Consider the following 18,371-nt stretch of genomic DNA (forward strand, 5'->3'; position numbering starts at 1 on the left):
GTTATGCTATTCAGAAGAAGAAATTGATGCCCACTAGGGATGTGTATCTTCAAGAATCTGGCGATACATATCACGATACTGGGGCAACATTACGATATATTGCGATACATTGTGATACTGTAGGAACAAGGACATATTTGTAGTTAATTGTATTTGCCCTAGAACTTAACTGAGATATAAACCATACGACTCTTGACAAAGTCGTAACCGCTGTCATTTGTTTTGAAACCAAAAATAAGTCAAAAGATCAGCTTTAAAAACGGTCAACTGTATCATCTCGTCCTCAGTCATCATCGGGATCTTCGCAGGATTTCATTGTTCCTTTAGCAGCAGTGAGTTAAATGACTGATGCCATCTACTGGTCGGAAGTTTAATTGAAACACAAAATTTTTTTTTACCATGAAACCAATTATTTGCCTCAACCAAATATCGATATGGTATCGTGAAAAAAAGATTGCGAAATTCAAATATAGTCAACAAAAGTACCCAAAATAGTCTTGAGGGTATAAATAGAAAAGCATTTTTTCACCCTGAATTTGGTGAGAACTCCAACAAGAGTCAACAAATGAACCTGTGTGAAGATAAAGGTTGTAAACAATCCTCACCTCAGCTCCAGGACATTATCTGTTCACTTATGCACTGAAAGAATGTTTAGGCTCGGCTCCAATCGAACCACAACAGACTTCTTAAAGACATCAACAGTGCAGTGCAAACACTTCATCAACTCGGCAAACAGGAGGGCATCAAGCGAGCGATACTCTGTGTACACATCTGGCTGTTGACTCGTCCCAATATACTCGGCGTGATAAAGGAACTGCGTTGCGGACCCTGTCCTTTGGCCGAGATATACTCTCACGCCCACACGATTGGTGTGAATAAAAGGTTGAGTCCATGGAATATTCTCTCCCTCTCTCTCTCCCTCTCTCCGTCTCCCCCTCTCTCTTGCGGTCTTCCTCACAACAACACACACACACAAGTAAACATGCCGGCCGATTTTAATGGACGATGGGAGATGGTGACCAACGAAAACTTCGAGGATGTGATGAAAGCCATTGGTAAGTCGCCATCGTACTCTCGTTCTTATGGTTTCAGAAAATAACTGGTTATTACAGGAACGTTTTAGGGGAAGTGTCTACATTTATGTGGCTTTATTAAAGATCTTAGTTAGCCAATACCGATTATGTAGAAATTATTAAATGAGAAGTTAACGGTTCATGTTGAAATTATACTAACGGATAACAAAAAGTTGTCATTTTGCACTTTTTTAATTTTTTATTCCCAACGTGTTACCAATTTTTCTTTCAGTTTAAATTATTTTTTACCAATTTTCCTTTTTTATTCGTCCAATCCGAGTATATTTAATAAATATATACATTTTAATAAATAAATCAAATAAAATGATTATAAAGGATATTAAATAACTTTTCTTTGCAAAATATGATCTCAATTATTAAATTATATGCCAAAAAATATTTTTTAAAAAGGGCATAGGAGGAAAAAAAAAACTAAACGAAGAACTAAAGAACATTGTATTTAGAGTCAATACAATAATACAAAAATATTTTAGCTATAAAGAAACTATTTTTTACGTTTTACTCAGATCAGGTTGTACTTTGAGGGCATTGTAATACAGTCAAGGGGCCACACTTTGCCCATGTCTGGTCAACATGAAAAACATTTATGAATAAAGAAATATAATTTGACAAAAAACAGCCCAAAATTCAGAATGAAACTTAAACCACAAAACATTAAACAACCAACTATTAATACAATTAGGATGAAAGACGTACAGAAATAACGGATGAAAGACACTATTGAGAACTTTACAACTTTAAATATCCCTTTTTAATCAATACATTAAAAAAAAATTCTTGATGGTTTCGTCTGACTTCAATAGAGTCAATAATATCCAAAATATTTTAACTTTTGTTACCAGTATGAACAGAGTACTACACAAACAACGTTGTCCTTGTTTGACTTCACCCTGAGATGTAACAGGGATTCATAGGAAACGTTACTGGTGGCCAACAATTATACTACAGGAAACATTGGGTGAGGAAAATACTCAGGAATCCAAACTTGGCACCAACTGTAAGGGGCCGCGAAGGATGTGGAGGATGGATGCTACTGCTTCATTTCCTCATTGAGCCACTGTCAAGCCAACTTAACCTCCTCCTCCGAGCGGCGCCGTCTGTTACGGCGCCAAATAAATATCGATTCAGTCCCTTTTGCATTTAGAGCATGTGTGGCTGGATCCTGACCCCACCGATCAGACGAGAGGACCGGCTCTTCACCCGGGAAGAAGAAGAAAAAAAAAAAAGTCTCTTTTGGCGTGTCATTGATCGACTACACAAACGGTTTCCATTATTCACGACTCCATCAGCAATTCATAACACAAGCCGATACATTGAGCTCACACAAATCCTGGAAATCCTGAATAGATTGTTTCGTTGGCGGGACCTCATTTCCATGGAGCAGATGGGAAAATGACATCCTTATGGAAATGGGTAAAATATCATTCAGATGGGTAAATATAGCAAGCTCATCTGGAAGAGCGATGGGAAGAAATTGAGTTCTTACTTTAGGGCAAATGGGATATGAATATATCAAGACTGTTCAGGGTGGGTGGTTCTCATTGGCGGGACCCAAAGCCGAAGCCAGGCAGGAACTAATTTAAGCCTATTCTGACTCACAGCAAGGTCGTTTTTAAAGGGTAAATGAGACTGTCAAAATGTCAAAAGACCAGTAGGAGTGGAATCATAATAAGTCGCCTGTGGAGCCATGAGTGCACAGTGCTATTATTCTACCTTTGTACTGTGGTCGGTGGTAGCAGAAAAAAAGAAAAAAAGTCAGAAGCAGCGGCGTATTGTGTGTGAGGTCACGACGCTTTCAACAAAACAATGCTGCGCCCTCTCGTCCGTAGACATCGACTTTGCCACCAGGAAGATCGCCGCCCACCTGCACCAGACCAAGGTCATCATCCAGACCGGCGACAAGTTCGAGACAAAGACCCTCAGCACTTTCAGGAACTACGAAGTGGACTTCGTGGTGGGAGTGGAGTTCGAGGAGCACACCAAGGGCCTGGACAACCGCAAGGTCATGGTAAGGAGAAGACCTCGACTGTATCGAGGTATAAAGTTTGGGAAAACGCTTGGCTTGGATGTCTGTTATCTTTTATATAACTTCTTAGATACCACTTATCTGTAGATAGAAGTCGTGATGTAATAGTTTACAGTGTATAAAGTCTTCGACAAGTAAGTAATAGTTATTTGTAAAGTATCTTTCTAGACCAGGGTCACAAAGCGCTTGAACGATCAAAAGCAATATACAGCTAAAAATACCTAAAACTTGAAAAACTCAAAAAGGCCAAGACAACATAAGACAAACACAGGATTCCGAGGAAAATAAGTAAAAAGTCTGCACAAATAAGAATGTCTTAAGATGTTTCTTGAAGGAGTCAGTAGATCATCAAACACAGAGATGGTTCCAAAGCTGAGGAGCAACAGTCTGGAAGGATTTCTCTCCTCTGGTCCTGAACCGTGTTCAGGAACCATCAGTAGATTCTGATCCACAGACCTCAGAGCCGGAGCTGGGGTGTAAGTCTGGATCAGATCACTGATGGAAGGTCTGACCATGAATAGCTCTGAAAGTTTAGAACCTGAATTTTGAAAAATTGATCCTAAAAGAAACAGCCAATGCGAGAGTTTTAAGGATCGGGAAAATGTGAGTTCTTCTACTAGAGCAGGTCAGAATCGTCAATTAGACAAGTTATTGTGATCAGTGCTTGAATGAATCAAAATAAGTAATCAATCTCTTTGACCAGAGTGTAATTTAAGTAGACTTACTTACTAGAGTATTAACATTCTATAATGGTTTCTGGTTGCCAATTACTATATTACTGGATTACTCTAGTTATCTTAGGTAAGGAATCAAACCACCATATAAGAAATATTTGACTTTTGTTACTCGTTACAAAATGCTGTTTGAAAATGACAAAGAAAAGAAAATTCCCATTATATTTTTAAGTAATAAAGTATTTGCACTCACCTGCTGCTGTTTAACTTCCACTTTTAAATAAAAGATAATGTAAATAGGATGGTATCTACATTTTTTAAGCAGTTATAAAAACGAGGCTCTTCACCTGTTAGTTTGTTTAATTTTCTAAAATCAATTGATTTTACTCTGATTACACTTTTCTTTCACCCGAAAGTAAATCTACAAATACGTAATAAACTCGGAAATTGGGTCTTAAAAGCTTAATTAAAAACTATACAATCACAAAGGAGATGCGATCTAGTGCCATTTACCTTCTATCATCAAACATTTCTCAAAGATAAAATAATGGAAATATTAGACTAATAGTATATAACTAAAACATTTTTTTTAAACAATTTATGTAGTATCAATTAAAGATTAAAAAATAAAAAATAAAAGTCCCAAGTGTCAAGTTCATCTTGAAATTTGATTCAAATAGTGTCATTTTTGTTATATTTTACGATTAAAGGTAAAAGTTTAAAAAGAGCCGGATTGAAAGCGGAAAAAAAAACTTTCAAGTGAAGCGGTAACAAAGCATGCAATTACCCTCAGCAACCCTTGGAAAGGTTTGAACAAAAGATGGTGTCGTAACTTCTACCCACACTTTACTACCATTGTTGAGTCTTTTCATTTGACTCGGCAGTCGCTGGTTACCTGGGACGGAGACAAGCTGGTGTGTGTCCAGAAAGGCGAGAAGGAAAACCGTGGCTGGAAACAGTGGATCGAAGGAGACCTGCTGCATCTGGTAGGAAAAACATCAGCATTAGAGATGAAAGTACACTTAAGGAAAAGATAAATGGCTTGAAACGATTGATACGAATACGCCTGTAATTGTCATCCCTTCCCTAACAAATCCTTTTTAATGCATAAAATAAAGATAAAAATGTGTTTAGTAACATGAGTCTATTCTAATGGTGACTTTACAATTCTTTATTTTTTCACTGTAAAGTTTTTTTTAATAATATTACAATTTTAAATCAAGGTGTTGCTGATAAAGTACATGTAACTCGCCTTATATTTAAATATGAATTTTATTAAAAAGCAACAAAGAATCTTACTTTACTTACAGAAATAATCATGGGCCACAAATGACCTCATGGGCCGCCCGGTTTAAGACCCCTATACCATAAAGGGACTTTTTTAAATATATATATATTTATTAAATATACTTGGAAACAAGAAAAAAATGCACAAATTAGATAAATAAAAAAAGGAAAATGGGTAAAAAAAAAAGAAATTTAAACTGAAAGAAAAAATGTTGGGAATAAAAAGTGCAAAATTACAACCTTATCCGTTAGTATAATTTCAACCATTAACTTCTCATTTAATCATTTCTACATAATCAGTTGTATTGTCTAACTAAGACCTAAATAAAAAAGCCATATAAAAGTAGTTACTTTTCCATCCATTTGAAGTGCAGTCAAATTGTTTGACGCATGCAGTGAAAAGTGTGACACATTTTCAAAACAGTTCATGTACAATTCAACACTAGGTTTTAATGGCTTTAACATTGTGTCAAATAATGAAAGTAAGTGTGATTCATTATTAAACCGCCTTTCTAAAGCATTTACAGTGCGAAAACAAGCTCCAAAAATAACCTTGTAATGAACTACAAAAATAGTGCTTTTATCTCGTAAATACTCGGCTAATGCAAATCTCTAAATAATTAGAAATAAATTATAAATAAGGCACATACATATTTTGATATATTTGACCCATATTCAATTATTTACAAGATAATTCAATATAATTAACCCAATTTATACGACTCAGAGAAACACGCTTACTGACACTTTTAATGTATTTTGGTGAAAGTATTTCAAGTACCTCCTGTTACTCTGTAATGAGTAGTCTTTAAATTAGACTGCTAACTTCCATTAGCCACCTTTGCTAATCGACATCTTTTTTGAAATGTAGCCATAGATTATAATCAGATTATATTCCAAGAATAACTGTCTTAACTGTATACCGCTGTTGAATTATGTTGGTTTGACCTGATAAACATGTTTATAATGTTAACAATGTTTAACTACACAATCCCGTTTCATGATGGAACATTTGGGTTAAAGTTTAAAAGAGCGTTTAAGGTTGTCGTTACGCAACACAAACACTGATCTTTGACTGCAGATTAAAATGTTTGTTGTAATCTCTTTCAGGAAATCCACGTCCAGGACAAAGTCTGCAAACAAGTATTCAAGAAAGCATGAGCTTCCAACAGCGTTGTGTGTTTTGTCTAGAGCTTTAATACATTTTCACATTCCTGGTTTTGGTTCCTAAAATAAAACAAAAAAGTGACTGTATGTATTGGTCATTCGGTTTTCTTTGGGAAATTAGAAATGTATCTTAATTGACCGGTAAATTTACTTAACGCAAGGTTAAAAAAATATCATACAAATTCCAAAGCAAATATGCGAATATAATGAATATCTAAAATATTTGTACAAAAAAAACATCAGGCCTGTGTTGACTTTTGACTCTTACCCTACTTAGAGAGCATAAAAATATTACATGAGGAAGTTGATACCGTCACTTGAAATTATTTTAGTCAGTGTTTAGAGAAGAGAAAGTAATAGTTCTTCCAGTAATAGTTTTATGCTGTTGAAGCAAAAATAAAAAAGGGTCAAACCAGGGCAAATAAAATGTTTTTGTTTTGTTTAGTTTAATATTCATACTGGTATTCATTTGTCTGTTTTTTTTTGTGGTGGCAGTAAAATAAAAGAATATAAAATAAATTCTTGGTAATATTAAAAAAAAAAAGATATATAAAATAAGATAACACCACTGCCTACTTACTTACTTAGCAAAAATAAGCAAATAGAAAACAGAAAGTATTATTTTGATATTCATGTTAAACACTAGCGTCAACATCAAACACAAATAAAACATACTTCAAAATACATCCTGAATTTTTCGGGATAAAAAAATACCGTGTGAAGTTTTTAAGGGTTAAATTAATCTGACGTCATATAAAACATTGTACACGTACAGTAGTTGAACAAAGGAGAACGTTGGGTTTGGACTGTCCCCTACTGGCGAGGTTTAGGAATACATTTAAAGTGCCAATACACTTTAAAATGCAAGTACATTCTATTCATAAAAATGATGTTTTGAAACAGAAAAGGATAAAAAATGAAAAAGTTCCATATGAATCAAGTTGCCATTGTTCACCTTCAATCCCTTACAACCAACCAGAATGTCCTTATAAATATATATTATACATATAATTAGGCTCATCAGTACTCGCATCATTTCCACACAATTTTAAAAATATTTATAGAAACAAATAAAGATGATGTATCAAATAAATACACAATTTTGGATAGAAAACTGTACTGTGAGGTTTATATAATTGTGCCTGGGGCCCATAATGACGAAAAGATAAGTATTCCCCCCTAAAGGATGTTCACGTCTCAGAATGATCTAGAGAAATATAAATAATTCAACACTAGCGTTAAATTATGAAATACACAATGGCACACTTGACTCAGGGACTAATACTACAAAAGAAAATTATAATTTATCCTAATCTTTATAATTTTTTACTTTAACATTATATAACAATAATTTGAGGAACTTGATACTTTTAAAAAGCAATAGTTTGTCAACATTTTGACAGTTTTCTGAACGCCGTGTACTACATAATATCAGTTCGAGGTCAGCAAGTAAATCCAGAATAAATATAAAATATGGTAAATCAAGTGTGATTTATCAGTCATGTTATTATCCATTTGAAGTAGGTAACACTTTCTATTAGAAAAAGAAAAATGTGACTGATAACTACTAGAAGGGCTTTGCTATAATGAGATTAAGTGGTGTTTGAATGGAGTAAAAAGTAAGTAAGTAATTTGTAATTGTCATTTGTAAAGCGCCTTTCTAGACCAGGGTCACAAAGCACTTTAACAATTAATCAAAAACCTTAAACAGTTCAAATATATACTTTAAAAGATCAAGTTTCTTGAAGGAGTCAGTAGATCATCAAACACAGAGATCGTTCCAAAGCTTAGGAGCAACAGCATAGACGAATTTCTCTCCTCTGGTCCGGAAATGTGTTCAGGAACCATCAGTAGATTCTGATCCACAGACCTCAGAGCCCGAGCTGGGGTGCAAGTCTGGATCAGATCACTGATGGAAGGTCTGACCATAAATAGATCTGAAAGTAATAATTTTCAAATGGATCCTGAAAGAAACTGGCAGCCAGTGAAGAGTTTTAAGGATTGGGGGAAATGTGAGTTCTTCTACTAGAGCGGGTCAGAACCCCCCAGTGATTATATTGAGCAGCTCTTACAATGGTAACAAACCTCGACTACTAGTGCAGAAAATAAATTGTAAACGTTAACACCCCTATGTTCCAGATATGGAATGGTTTAAAAATAGCAATTCAAAAGCAAATATACTATGTTGATTAATATTCAGAATAAAGTATTGAGATAATCTTCTTCTTTTTTTTCTGAGAGTAAGTGCATATGGTTGCCATGTGTGAGGGAGGCTTGGGTTTCACGTGGTTTCACTCGTTTGGTTTCACTCTGACTTTTCCGTTCAAATAACGTGAAGACAAGTGGAAACATCTTCAAGGGATCCTCCATCCACTGGTGTTCTTGCGCAACTCTCACTGGTGGATAACGCAACCAGGAGCAAGACTGTGGATGCGTAAGTGCCCCCAAGAGTCCGGGATCAAAAGATAGAGAGATTCCAGCCAGAAAGGATGTGAAGATACGACCGGTCAGAAGGTAGTTTGAAGCAGGGATGGGAGTTTTGTCCAGCATGCAAAGGGGACAAAATGGAACCCTGGGGGCCACAATGGTGTCATTTGACTGTACATGTGTGGTCGAACTATTGATCTGATCCTTTAGCAATGTTTATGTTCGCAAACCACCTTTCCTGTTTATTTTTAATTCAAATAATTCACTTTTTACACACTGACATTATTTTTGAAACAGGTTCTTGATGAGATTTCAACTTATCCATCTCTACACGATTTTAATGAACATTTATTCTTAAGAAGGTCATTTTAACTTGTGAACATTAACAGCTTCTTATAAACCCAGTTTGTGAACCGTGAGTTCCACAGAAATACAACAAAAAAACTCAACTTTCACTTCAGAAAACTTACATTCGCAGATCAATTCTGCCTTCAAATGCAGTTCCTTGTTGTTTTGTCTTTCTTTTCACTTTAATTCTGTCGTTTCTCTTCCGTTTTTATCAAATTAAGTGTAGTTTTTTCGACGTTTTGAGGCCAACAAGCCAACAGCCAAACGTCACTTTTCGCTCGCAGCCATTTAAATAAATGTTTCGGACACGCCTACCACGTAAAAGCCAAGCTGTGATTGGTCAATTCGCTCTTCACTCACCAAATCAGGATACGTGGTTTTGACAGATGATTGGTCAATATCCGCAGGTTATCCAATCAGAATCGTTGGTCAGGATACATGACAGCATGTACGAATAGAATATATTTATTACTTTTCAATAAGAGGTTAAAAATGTATTTTTTTAATTCAGGCCTGTTTATTTGTGTATTTATGTATTTAATGTTCAATGCGCAAGATTGTCAATGTTAAGAGACACTTTACTTTTCACTTTAGGACTCACTTGTTTTATTTCATCGTTTTATTTTATTCAGTTCATGCTATATTGTATTTCAACGCCACAATATTCTGCCAATTTTTTATTATTTCCGTTGTTTTTTTGTACGTTTGTGATTAAAACTCAATTTTCTGCTTTTTACTGATATTTTATTGAAGATTTTTATATCCTTTGCACTAAACCACAACTGAAATAAGTATTAGTTTAATAATACATTTCATTATTTTCTAAAAAATGTCAACACTGTATCATGAAACCTCATTTTAACTAAACTATAATACAAATCTGATTTAATAATGTAGGGTTTGCAAATTTAGCCCAGGCCCTTTTAATGATGTATTGACACGTCAAAATAAATACGTGTAAACATACTGTAGATCTTATTACAATTTTTGTTTTATACGCTTTATTCTATTTTGGGAAACAAAACTTAAATGTACATTTCTTATTGTTATTTAAGAAAATTCAAGGATCAATTTTTGGTAAAAAGTCAAATAAAACGACGACAATAAGACTTACTTATGAAGACCAAGACTAATGAGTTTTAAGTGATTTAACACAAATTCTCATGTATCTTCACATACTAATCTAAGTATTAACTAAGTATTGAAATAAATAAAAATTTTGGTGTAGGAAAATAAGAGTACTTACAGGAAAAAGTATTTCGATTGGCTAGTTGAGAGTGAATAAGTACATTTTGTTTCATTTTCTACTGCTTTAGCCCTTATGGGGGTCGTGGGGACACTTGAGTCTAACCCAGTTTCATTGGGCGAGAGGCAGCGGACACCCTGGACAGGACGCCAATGACAGACAAAATACTGCAAAAATACAAACAAATTTTGCAAGTTTTAATAATGGTCACAAATACAAAGTTGCTTTTATTCTTTATATACATGGGTTTTCGTGGGACGGAGGGTCTTCTTTGTCGTCACGATTGTGTTGATTGCGTAGATTGTGTAACGGTGGTTCACGCGGCCGACTGCTCGTCCTCGCTCTGCTCGTACGCCTGCAGCACCAGCTCGATGAAGCTCGCCATCTGCGACTCCTTCTGGCCGTAGATCTGGGGGTCACAGAGGGACACGTCTCAGCGAAAAGAAGGTTTTAGAGGTTCACGGTCAACCATGTTTATTCCATGGGCTGTGAGTGACAAGCGTGTCTCCTGCCTCTAACGACTCCTCATTACACTCCTGCCACTCCAGCAGTCGATGCTTCAACACCAGCAGTGAGGAGTAATTCGACTTGATGTGACCCCAAAATGGCCCCTGCACGTCTCTGGCTGAGAACCTTTCATACAGGAAACCCGAGTCGGGGGAACGCGACCCGTCCACAACTCTGCCGACCATTTTTTTTTTTCAGCAGAGAAGCAGATTTCAAGCGTGAATGGAGGTTCTTGTTCTCACCTTCAGCAGTTCGGTGCCGGTGGCCTCCAGGCGAGCGGCCTCTCGAGCCGACTCGCTGCGAGGATGGACCATGTTGAACAGAGACACCAGACTTATGGCGTCGTCCAGCCTGGAACCATCAGAAGGTTTGTTTTGAGTATTGCATAGAGACTGTATTACTTTAGTAAATCTGTGTTATCAGAATATTGATGGTTGAATTTAACGATTTAAATGTTAAAACTTGATTTGTTTTTTTTATTGAAATGCGTTTGTTTTATTTCACTTTTTATTCTATTTTACTTTTCAATGAATTAAATCTCGTCGTTTGTTGAATGCAATCAATTAAATTAAAACATTTTTTTTAAAATCTGTAGCCTTTTAAATGTAAAAATGTTGGTATAATAACCAGTGAAGTACGGAGCCACTTGGTCACGTGATCACTTGTGCGTCTCATCATTGGCCAACATTTCGATCTCTTATTTATATATATTGATTGAATTTAAAAGGCCACTTATCAAAAAAATATAAAATTTTAAACATTTATTTTCGAAATAATTTAATAGTAGTAATAGTTATAGTAATAGTTGAAAAAATTGCATTTATCATAATTATTCACATTTATTTTGGTTTAATTATTAAAAAATTAAAACTTATTTGACCTATAAATATATATTTTGAATAATTCATTGAAAACTAATTCAAAGTATAAATAATTAAATGGTTGAATTTAATTATTCCAAAAAAGTATTTAAAGCTAAAAATTAAATTCAATGCAGAAATGTAATATTTAAAATGTTAAATTCAATATTCTAATGCAACCTATATATTCTTCTTAAAGTCAATATAAAAGTTGGAATCTTCCAGTATTAAACTTAAAGGTGAAATATACAATATGCTGCTGTATTTTTTATTTTAATTTTCTGGATGTAGTTTTAAATCATTCTCATCAGGCCCTTTATAACTTTACAAATGATCTGATCGACAACAAATGTTGCGTCTGGACCATGGTTCGATTATATTTCCAACATTTATTGATCAAACTCTTCTTCGACTCATTCACAGTGATCGGACGGAGCCTAAACAATCACTTGACGATAACTCACAGGTATCTCTTCAGCATGTCGGTGATCAGACCGTCCACCCTCCGAGCGTTCACCAAGTACCAGGTCATTCCTCCGAAATGTCTGCTGGAGCGAAGAAGGTCGTATGTGCCTTGTTTTTCCAGGGCTTCGTATGTGGCGGTGTGTATCTGAGACACATGGAGGAGACAAAGCGCTATATAAATAAAAATTACTTAATTACTTTAAACTTTATACAAATATACTGCTAGATCAAACCATCCATTTATTCATCCATCCATCTTTCCATTTATTCATCCATCCATTTATTAATCAATCCATTTATTCATCCATCCATCAATTATTAATCAATCCATCCATCCAACCATCAATCCATCCATCCATCTAACCATCCATCCATCCATCCATCAATTATTAATCCATCCAACCATCCATCCATCCATCCATCCATCAATCCATCCATCCATCCATCCATCCGTCCTTCATTCATTTATAAATCAGTCCAACCACCAGTCCAATCCATCCAATTATTAATCCATCCAGCCATCCATCCATTTATTAATCCATCCAACCATCCATTTATTAATCCATCCAACCATCTATCAATCCATTTATTCATCCATCCATCCATCAATCCATCCAACCATCCTTCATCCATTTATAAATCAATCCAACCATCAATCTATCCATCCAATTATTAATCCATCCATCCATTTAGTAATCCATCCAGCCATCCATCCATTTATTAATCCATCCAACCATCCATTTATTAATCCATCCAACCATCTATCCATTCATTCATCAATCCATCCAACCATCAATCCATCCATCCATTTATTAATCCATCCATCCATTCATTCATTAATTAATTCATCCATCTATTTATTAATCCATCCAACCATCTATCCATTCATTCATCAATCCATCCAACCATCAATCCATCCATCCATTTATTAATCCATCCATCCATTCATTAATTAATTCATCCATCTATTTATTAATCCATCCAACCATCAATCCATCCATCCATCCATCCATCCCAGAGGAGAACAAGAGGCTAGACTATTAACTTCTTTTATTTGAAGGGACAAGAAAATATGGCATTAGTTTGATTGGAAAACACCAAAGAATACAGAAGGAACTAATTCAAAATTATCTAATTTTTCAAGAGAACATATTAAGTTGTTTTAAATTTATATGACTCTGTGACAAAACGAACTAAAACTTTTACTTTATATACATTTTAAATAAATATAAAACTACAAATAACTTTTTTTTTTTAATGTTAATAAAGGGGAAAGATAATTTAAAAAAAAAGGGAGAAAATAAAGAGCTATATTTAGACAGGAATTAGTAAATAAACAAAGCACAGAAATAAACTTGTTCATTAGGCTTCACATTTTTTACATTTATATTTTTACATCTTTATTCTTCCCTGATAAGAACTGACCAATCAATTAATGACTTGTATAATTGAATCATTATCAGCAGTGCTTCATTGTATCATACAATAAACTTTTAAACATTTATTTCAGTTTAAATAATCCAAAAAACGTTATATGCAAATGAGTCAGAAGGGGTGGTTTATGAGTCCAATTGATGTCTGACGATACTTCTTAAATAACATGGTGAAGCCATAAAGGTACAAAGACGTCACTATACATTGGTTTCACCTGCTTTACCAAATTTGTTTCTGTGAATTAATGCTTGATGACAATTATTAACTGACAACTTGACAATAGATGATGTTTTTAAGGCTTGAAAATATATATTTTTTAATAAATACCCTTATGAAATCGGATGAGTCCGGCTCAAACTGGACCAAGCACAAGTCCAGCACATCCTTGTGACGGTTATCAGAAAACACCATCTAAACAAAGAGAAGCAGAAGATGATAAATCGTACAAAACAGAGTCATCACGTCGCCTGTGGTCACCGGAGCTGAATATATATATCTATATATATAGATATATCTATTAATACACAGGTTCATTTGATTGGTTCATTTATTCAAGTCATCGAGGTCTGGTCGAATCAGCTAGTTCTTTACAAACATGGTTTTCCGTGACTGTGTAGTGTCGACTAAGTTAAAAATGTACTTCCCTCAAAGCAATGTAATGATGAAGATGAAACAAATATACTTATACTATATACTAAAAGATTAATGTGACTGAGTGACCTGATGACATGTCATCACTCTCTGTATAGAATAGTTGCTTTTCGTTTTCTTTTTACGATAAACATCATTTGAAAAGGATTTTGATTAGTGGGACCAAAGAAACATATATAGATTATAGGGCCGCACTATATATAGACAAAATATCGTTATCGCGATATTGGTACTTGGTACGTGCGATATCGAAAACATTTAAATAAATTAAAAAAATATATATTGTATAAATCAACCATTTCTTAAATGCACTATTCGACCAATCAGTGTCACGTTCTGTAAAGTTGTCAATTTGTACTTCTATGTCTCGTTGTCGTTACGTCTCCGTCTGTCTGTGAACTGTGCAGCTTGCTAGGCTCGATTGCTATGGCGACGCGTCTTGCCGGCGCGCTGACTTTGTGTGGCTCAGTATATACACCGAAGTAATACTAACTTATGATCTAGTCAAACACTAGCGATCCAGTCACTCATCCCTTGGTTAAAGCAACATATTGTAAGAACTTTTCATCTCGTCTCTTTTTCTTATAAGATCGTGAACTTCCAAACAAGTGTAAACCTGTCTGTCGTCACCGTATGCTAATGAGCTAAGTTGTTAGCGTCAGGTCATTTTTAAACTGTTACATGTGCTTGTACAAGGAGGTGGATTTATTATTGATTTGACGATATCGTGACGCGCCGGCGGCTCCTCTCTGATGTCGCTCAGTTTCGTGGGAAACCGATGTAAGTCCCGCGAAACTGAGCGTTATAAGTGATATTTTTCTCCGATGATGTCGACACCGAAGCACTGCAAATAAACGAAAAAGGGAAATATTGCATCGTTTTCCTTCTCTAAACCCCCAGACATCCACTACAGTACTCACGCCTGCGCTCAGCTTCATTTTTAGGTGTAAGAAAAAAATATCGCAATAACATGGATATCACAATTCAAGACAGAAATATCGAATATCGCACTTAGTTCCAATATCGTGCAGCCCTAATAGGTCACATGTTCAGCACGGAGTCGTTATGATCTTCAACTCAAGTTATTGTCAAGCAACGTTTACCTTCAGGTTCTCCTCCGTGAATATTAGGGGTACGTTTATTTTACGTCCCTCTTTGGGGAAGTACACCTGAATGAGACGATCCCTTTCCTCCCAGAATGCCTTTCGAAGAATCCCGTTCGTTTCCCTGACGACGATGAAGCGCTCCTGAGAGGGAAACGAATCCCAGTGCATGAATATAAAGTTGTACAAATTAAGATAGTTATGACATTTAGGTCAATTTTACCCTGTGTGGGACATCGTAAGTGATATCGGTGAAAACGTATTTGGCCGTGTCCATGCCGTCCAGGATCTTGTCATGTGACAGGATGTTGTCGACGGGCTGTCGTTCTGGAAGGACGGGAGGCATCTGCAGCAGCGTCCTCGCCTCCTCTTTGGCCGACTTCACCGCCTACAGAAAATGAAAAGACTTTTGGTCAATTTTACAATCTGGAAATACTTCGACACCATTTCTGTTGATTATTTCCATTATTTAAAATCAAACAACGAAATTTATGAGAATAACTTTCACGCGGTGATCCAACAGTACCTGCTCCAGTTGTTTATCCGTCATGAGTTTATACGACGGTGGCTTCAGTTCTTCTTTTTTGGGATGGAATACTTTCTCCAGATCAAGGCCTGTGATCCTGGTGAGAATGTCCTGCACTTTTGGGTCTGTGAAGGTCGGCTTAGAATCCCCTTAAAAAACACAACATTGACACACTTGAGTACTGAGGCTTGACAACATACATGTATATGTCAACGATGAATCATGTACTGCAATAATAAATTAATTCGAAAAGCAAACTGGATGAAAATTCAATTACAAAATGGTTGCAAGAACCAAAAGGAATATTATGAAATAGGTTTGTGTGTATTTGCAGTTTCCTGGATATCAGCAGCGACATATTCGGATTGACCAACCGCCACAAATCTCTGACAACAATTTCAAAGTTTTCACTCGTCAAAACTCAAAACTGAACTCGCAAAATATCTAAGGTCAGGGAAAATGCTAAGTGGAAAACCCTACTATATAATAAATTATACTTTTATATAAGAGTCTGACAAATATCTTTTAAATTAATTGATTTACGCACTGATTTTTTTTTGTTGGATCCATCGATTGCCTGGTTAAGTCCAACCAGCACATCTTTACTGAAATTTTCCATCAGTTCCAAAGCTTGTTTTATGTATTAAGTCAAATAAAAGTCTGTTACTGTATATTTAAGTATTGATTGTTAAATCTGGGCTAATGTTTTGCTTTTTTCTATGCATTATTGGGAAGACAAATGTTATAATTCAACATTAACTTGTTCATTACAAATAATTAACATTATTATTACATATTTAAACCTTTTTTTCTTATTCTTTGTTCAGCAAGATTCGATTTTTTGTTTTTTAATTAGTTAAATATTAAACAAATTATGACACTAAAATAGTGATTTAATATTCAGGAAGTTGACCGGAAATTAGTGCATTTTCACCGGTTTAATAATCCACAACTTTCTTAATATTTAAGACAGGAAAATTATTGTTACACAACTGGACTGGTCTTTACAAGAACATTCTGATAATACTGGTTTAATATAAATCGATTATATTTTAAAACTGTGCACATGTATTTAGTATTATTATGAAAAATGACAGGGAAACACACCACAAGGTCAGCATCGATTTAAATCTGCAAACGAGTGTTTCAGTAAAATCTAAAAACGAACCTTTGTGTGGAGCGACAGTACAGAGTCCTCTGACACCACATTTTATCAAAATGTGGTTTTGTTTTGGAGCATTATTCGTCCGAGAGATGCTTCGAAATAAGCACCGTGCTGTAGCGAGCGCCGCCATCTTGGATATGACGTCATACGTTCTCCAGACGTCGGCAATGAGGCACCATGGGAAGGAAAATTAAAAAAAATTATGTTTGAATATAAAAGTTAGAAGAACATAACGACACACGCGCCATAGTTTATGTTAGAGCATATGATTATTTATAAAAATTAAACGATTAAAAAAAAAAGTTGTTTTTTTTCCAAGCGCAATATTACCTAGTAATCGCTAGATGGCGCCACATCGATATAAATCGAGACTATAAACAACGCTTATATTTTGTTGGAGTTCAGCGTAAACATACTTTCTTTTATTAATCGTGTTATATATTATATTATATCCATATAAAGAAGTTTGATTTTATTCGAAACAAGAATCTGTCTTTAAAAGTGAGGCGTGTAAAACAGGGAGATCAAACATGCCGGTATTTGGACGCATAAACCAAAATATTTTGATATTTTTATCAGTTTTACGGTCTGTTCATTTGTCTTTGACATGTGCTTCTGCCTCCACACACACTTCTTGTTATTACAAATGGTAAATAAAAACAAGTGAAAAGTGGACAATGATTGAACTGTTTTCACGCGCCATCAACCCAATATAACAAGTGATGATACATCAAAGTAAGTTATTTATCCCAATAAATCATTGAAATAACTTTTTAATGCAATACTTAAATGTTAACTGGAGAAAAAATGTCGCAATTTATGATAAACCACAATATTAAGTTGAGATGAAATAAGTTGAGTTGAAAAAAAAATAAATAAAGATTGTGTTTGTCAAATTTCTTAAGTATAGCGTGATTAGTATTTATATTTTTAAAACATTAAACATGATTTACTTATCCCAGTATAACTATTAACACTACAGTGGCATCTGGACCTTTTTAATTTTGATCTAATATACACTATATTTGAAATTCCTTCTCATCTTTTCATGTGTTAAATTATTTCAGAAATAGTTAAAATTACATCATATTTCTGCTTAAAGGAACTGGATGAACCTGATGCAGAGGCTCCAGTGTTGTCAAGCTAAGAAGTCAAAGACTACAGAAGCTAAATGATGTTCTTCTCATGTTTGTATGATCGCAATATATTCGGACATATAATCAGAAAAGAAAACTGCAATTTACTGTAAAATACATTATTGTATGAACCTAATAAAACTAGTATTGCTCATAGATGTTGACATGAAAAATATAATTGTATTTTTTCACAAATATTTGTTTTGTTTTGAACATGTACAAACTACAAATTAAGTCAAATAATAAGTAAATAAA

At 34.8% G+C, this 18,371-nt stretch overlaps 2 protein-coding genes across 2 annotated transcripts; one reads left to right on the top strand and one right to left on the bottom strand.

Moving 5' to 3' along the window:
• The first annotated feature begins 933 nt into the window (after positions 1-933).
• Positions 934-6,331, top strand: rbp2a (retinol binding protein 2a, cellular). The gene is made up of 4 exons (XM_087795857.1): positions 934-1,055; positions 2,924-3,102; positions 4,679-4,780; positions 6,192-6,331. Exons 1-4 carry the CDS (start codon positions 983-985, stop codon positions 6,240-6,242), a joined length of 405 nt encoding a protein of 134 aa, XP_087651983.1. The 5' UTR covers positions 934-982; the 3' UTR covers positions 6,243-6,331.
• Positions 6,332-10,445: 4,114 nt separating this feature from the next.
• Positions 10,446-17,110, bottom strand: mrps22 (mitochondrial ribosomal protein S22). The gene is made up of 8 exons (XM_087795858.1): positions 16,984-17,110; positions 15,816-15,964; positions 15,513-15,677; positions 15,290-15,433; positions 13,863-13,946; positions 12,101-12,246; positions 11,019-11,127; positions 10,446-10,678 (listed from the first exon to the last, which is right to left on the bottom strand). The coding sequence occupies exons 1-8, from the start codon at positions 17,108-17,110 to the stop codon at positions 10,586-10,588; spliced, it is 1,017 nt and encodes a 338-aa protein (XP_087651984.1). The 3' UTR covers positions 10,446-10,585.
• Positions 17,111-18,371: the final 1,261 nt, after the last annotated feature.

This window comes from Callionymus lyra, chromosome 7, assembly GCF_982586985.1.
Source record: "Callionymus lyra chromosome 7, fCalLyr1.hap1.1, whole genome shotgun sequence".
Classification (NCBI taxonomy): Eukaryota; Metazoa; Chordata; class Actinopteri; order Syngnathiformes; family Callionymidae; genus Callionymus; species Callionymus lyra.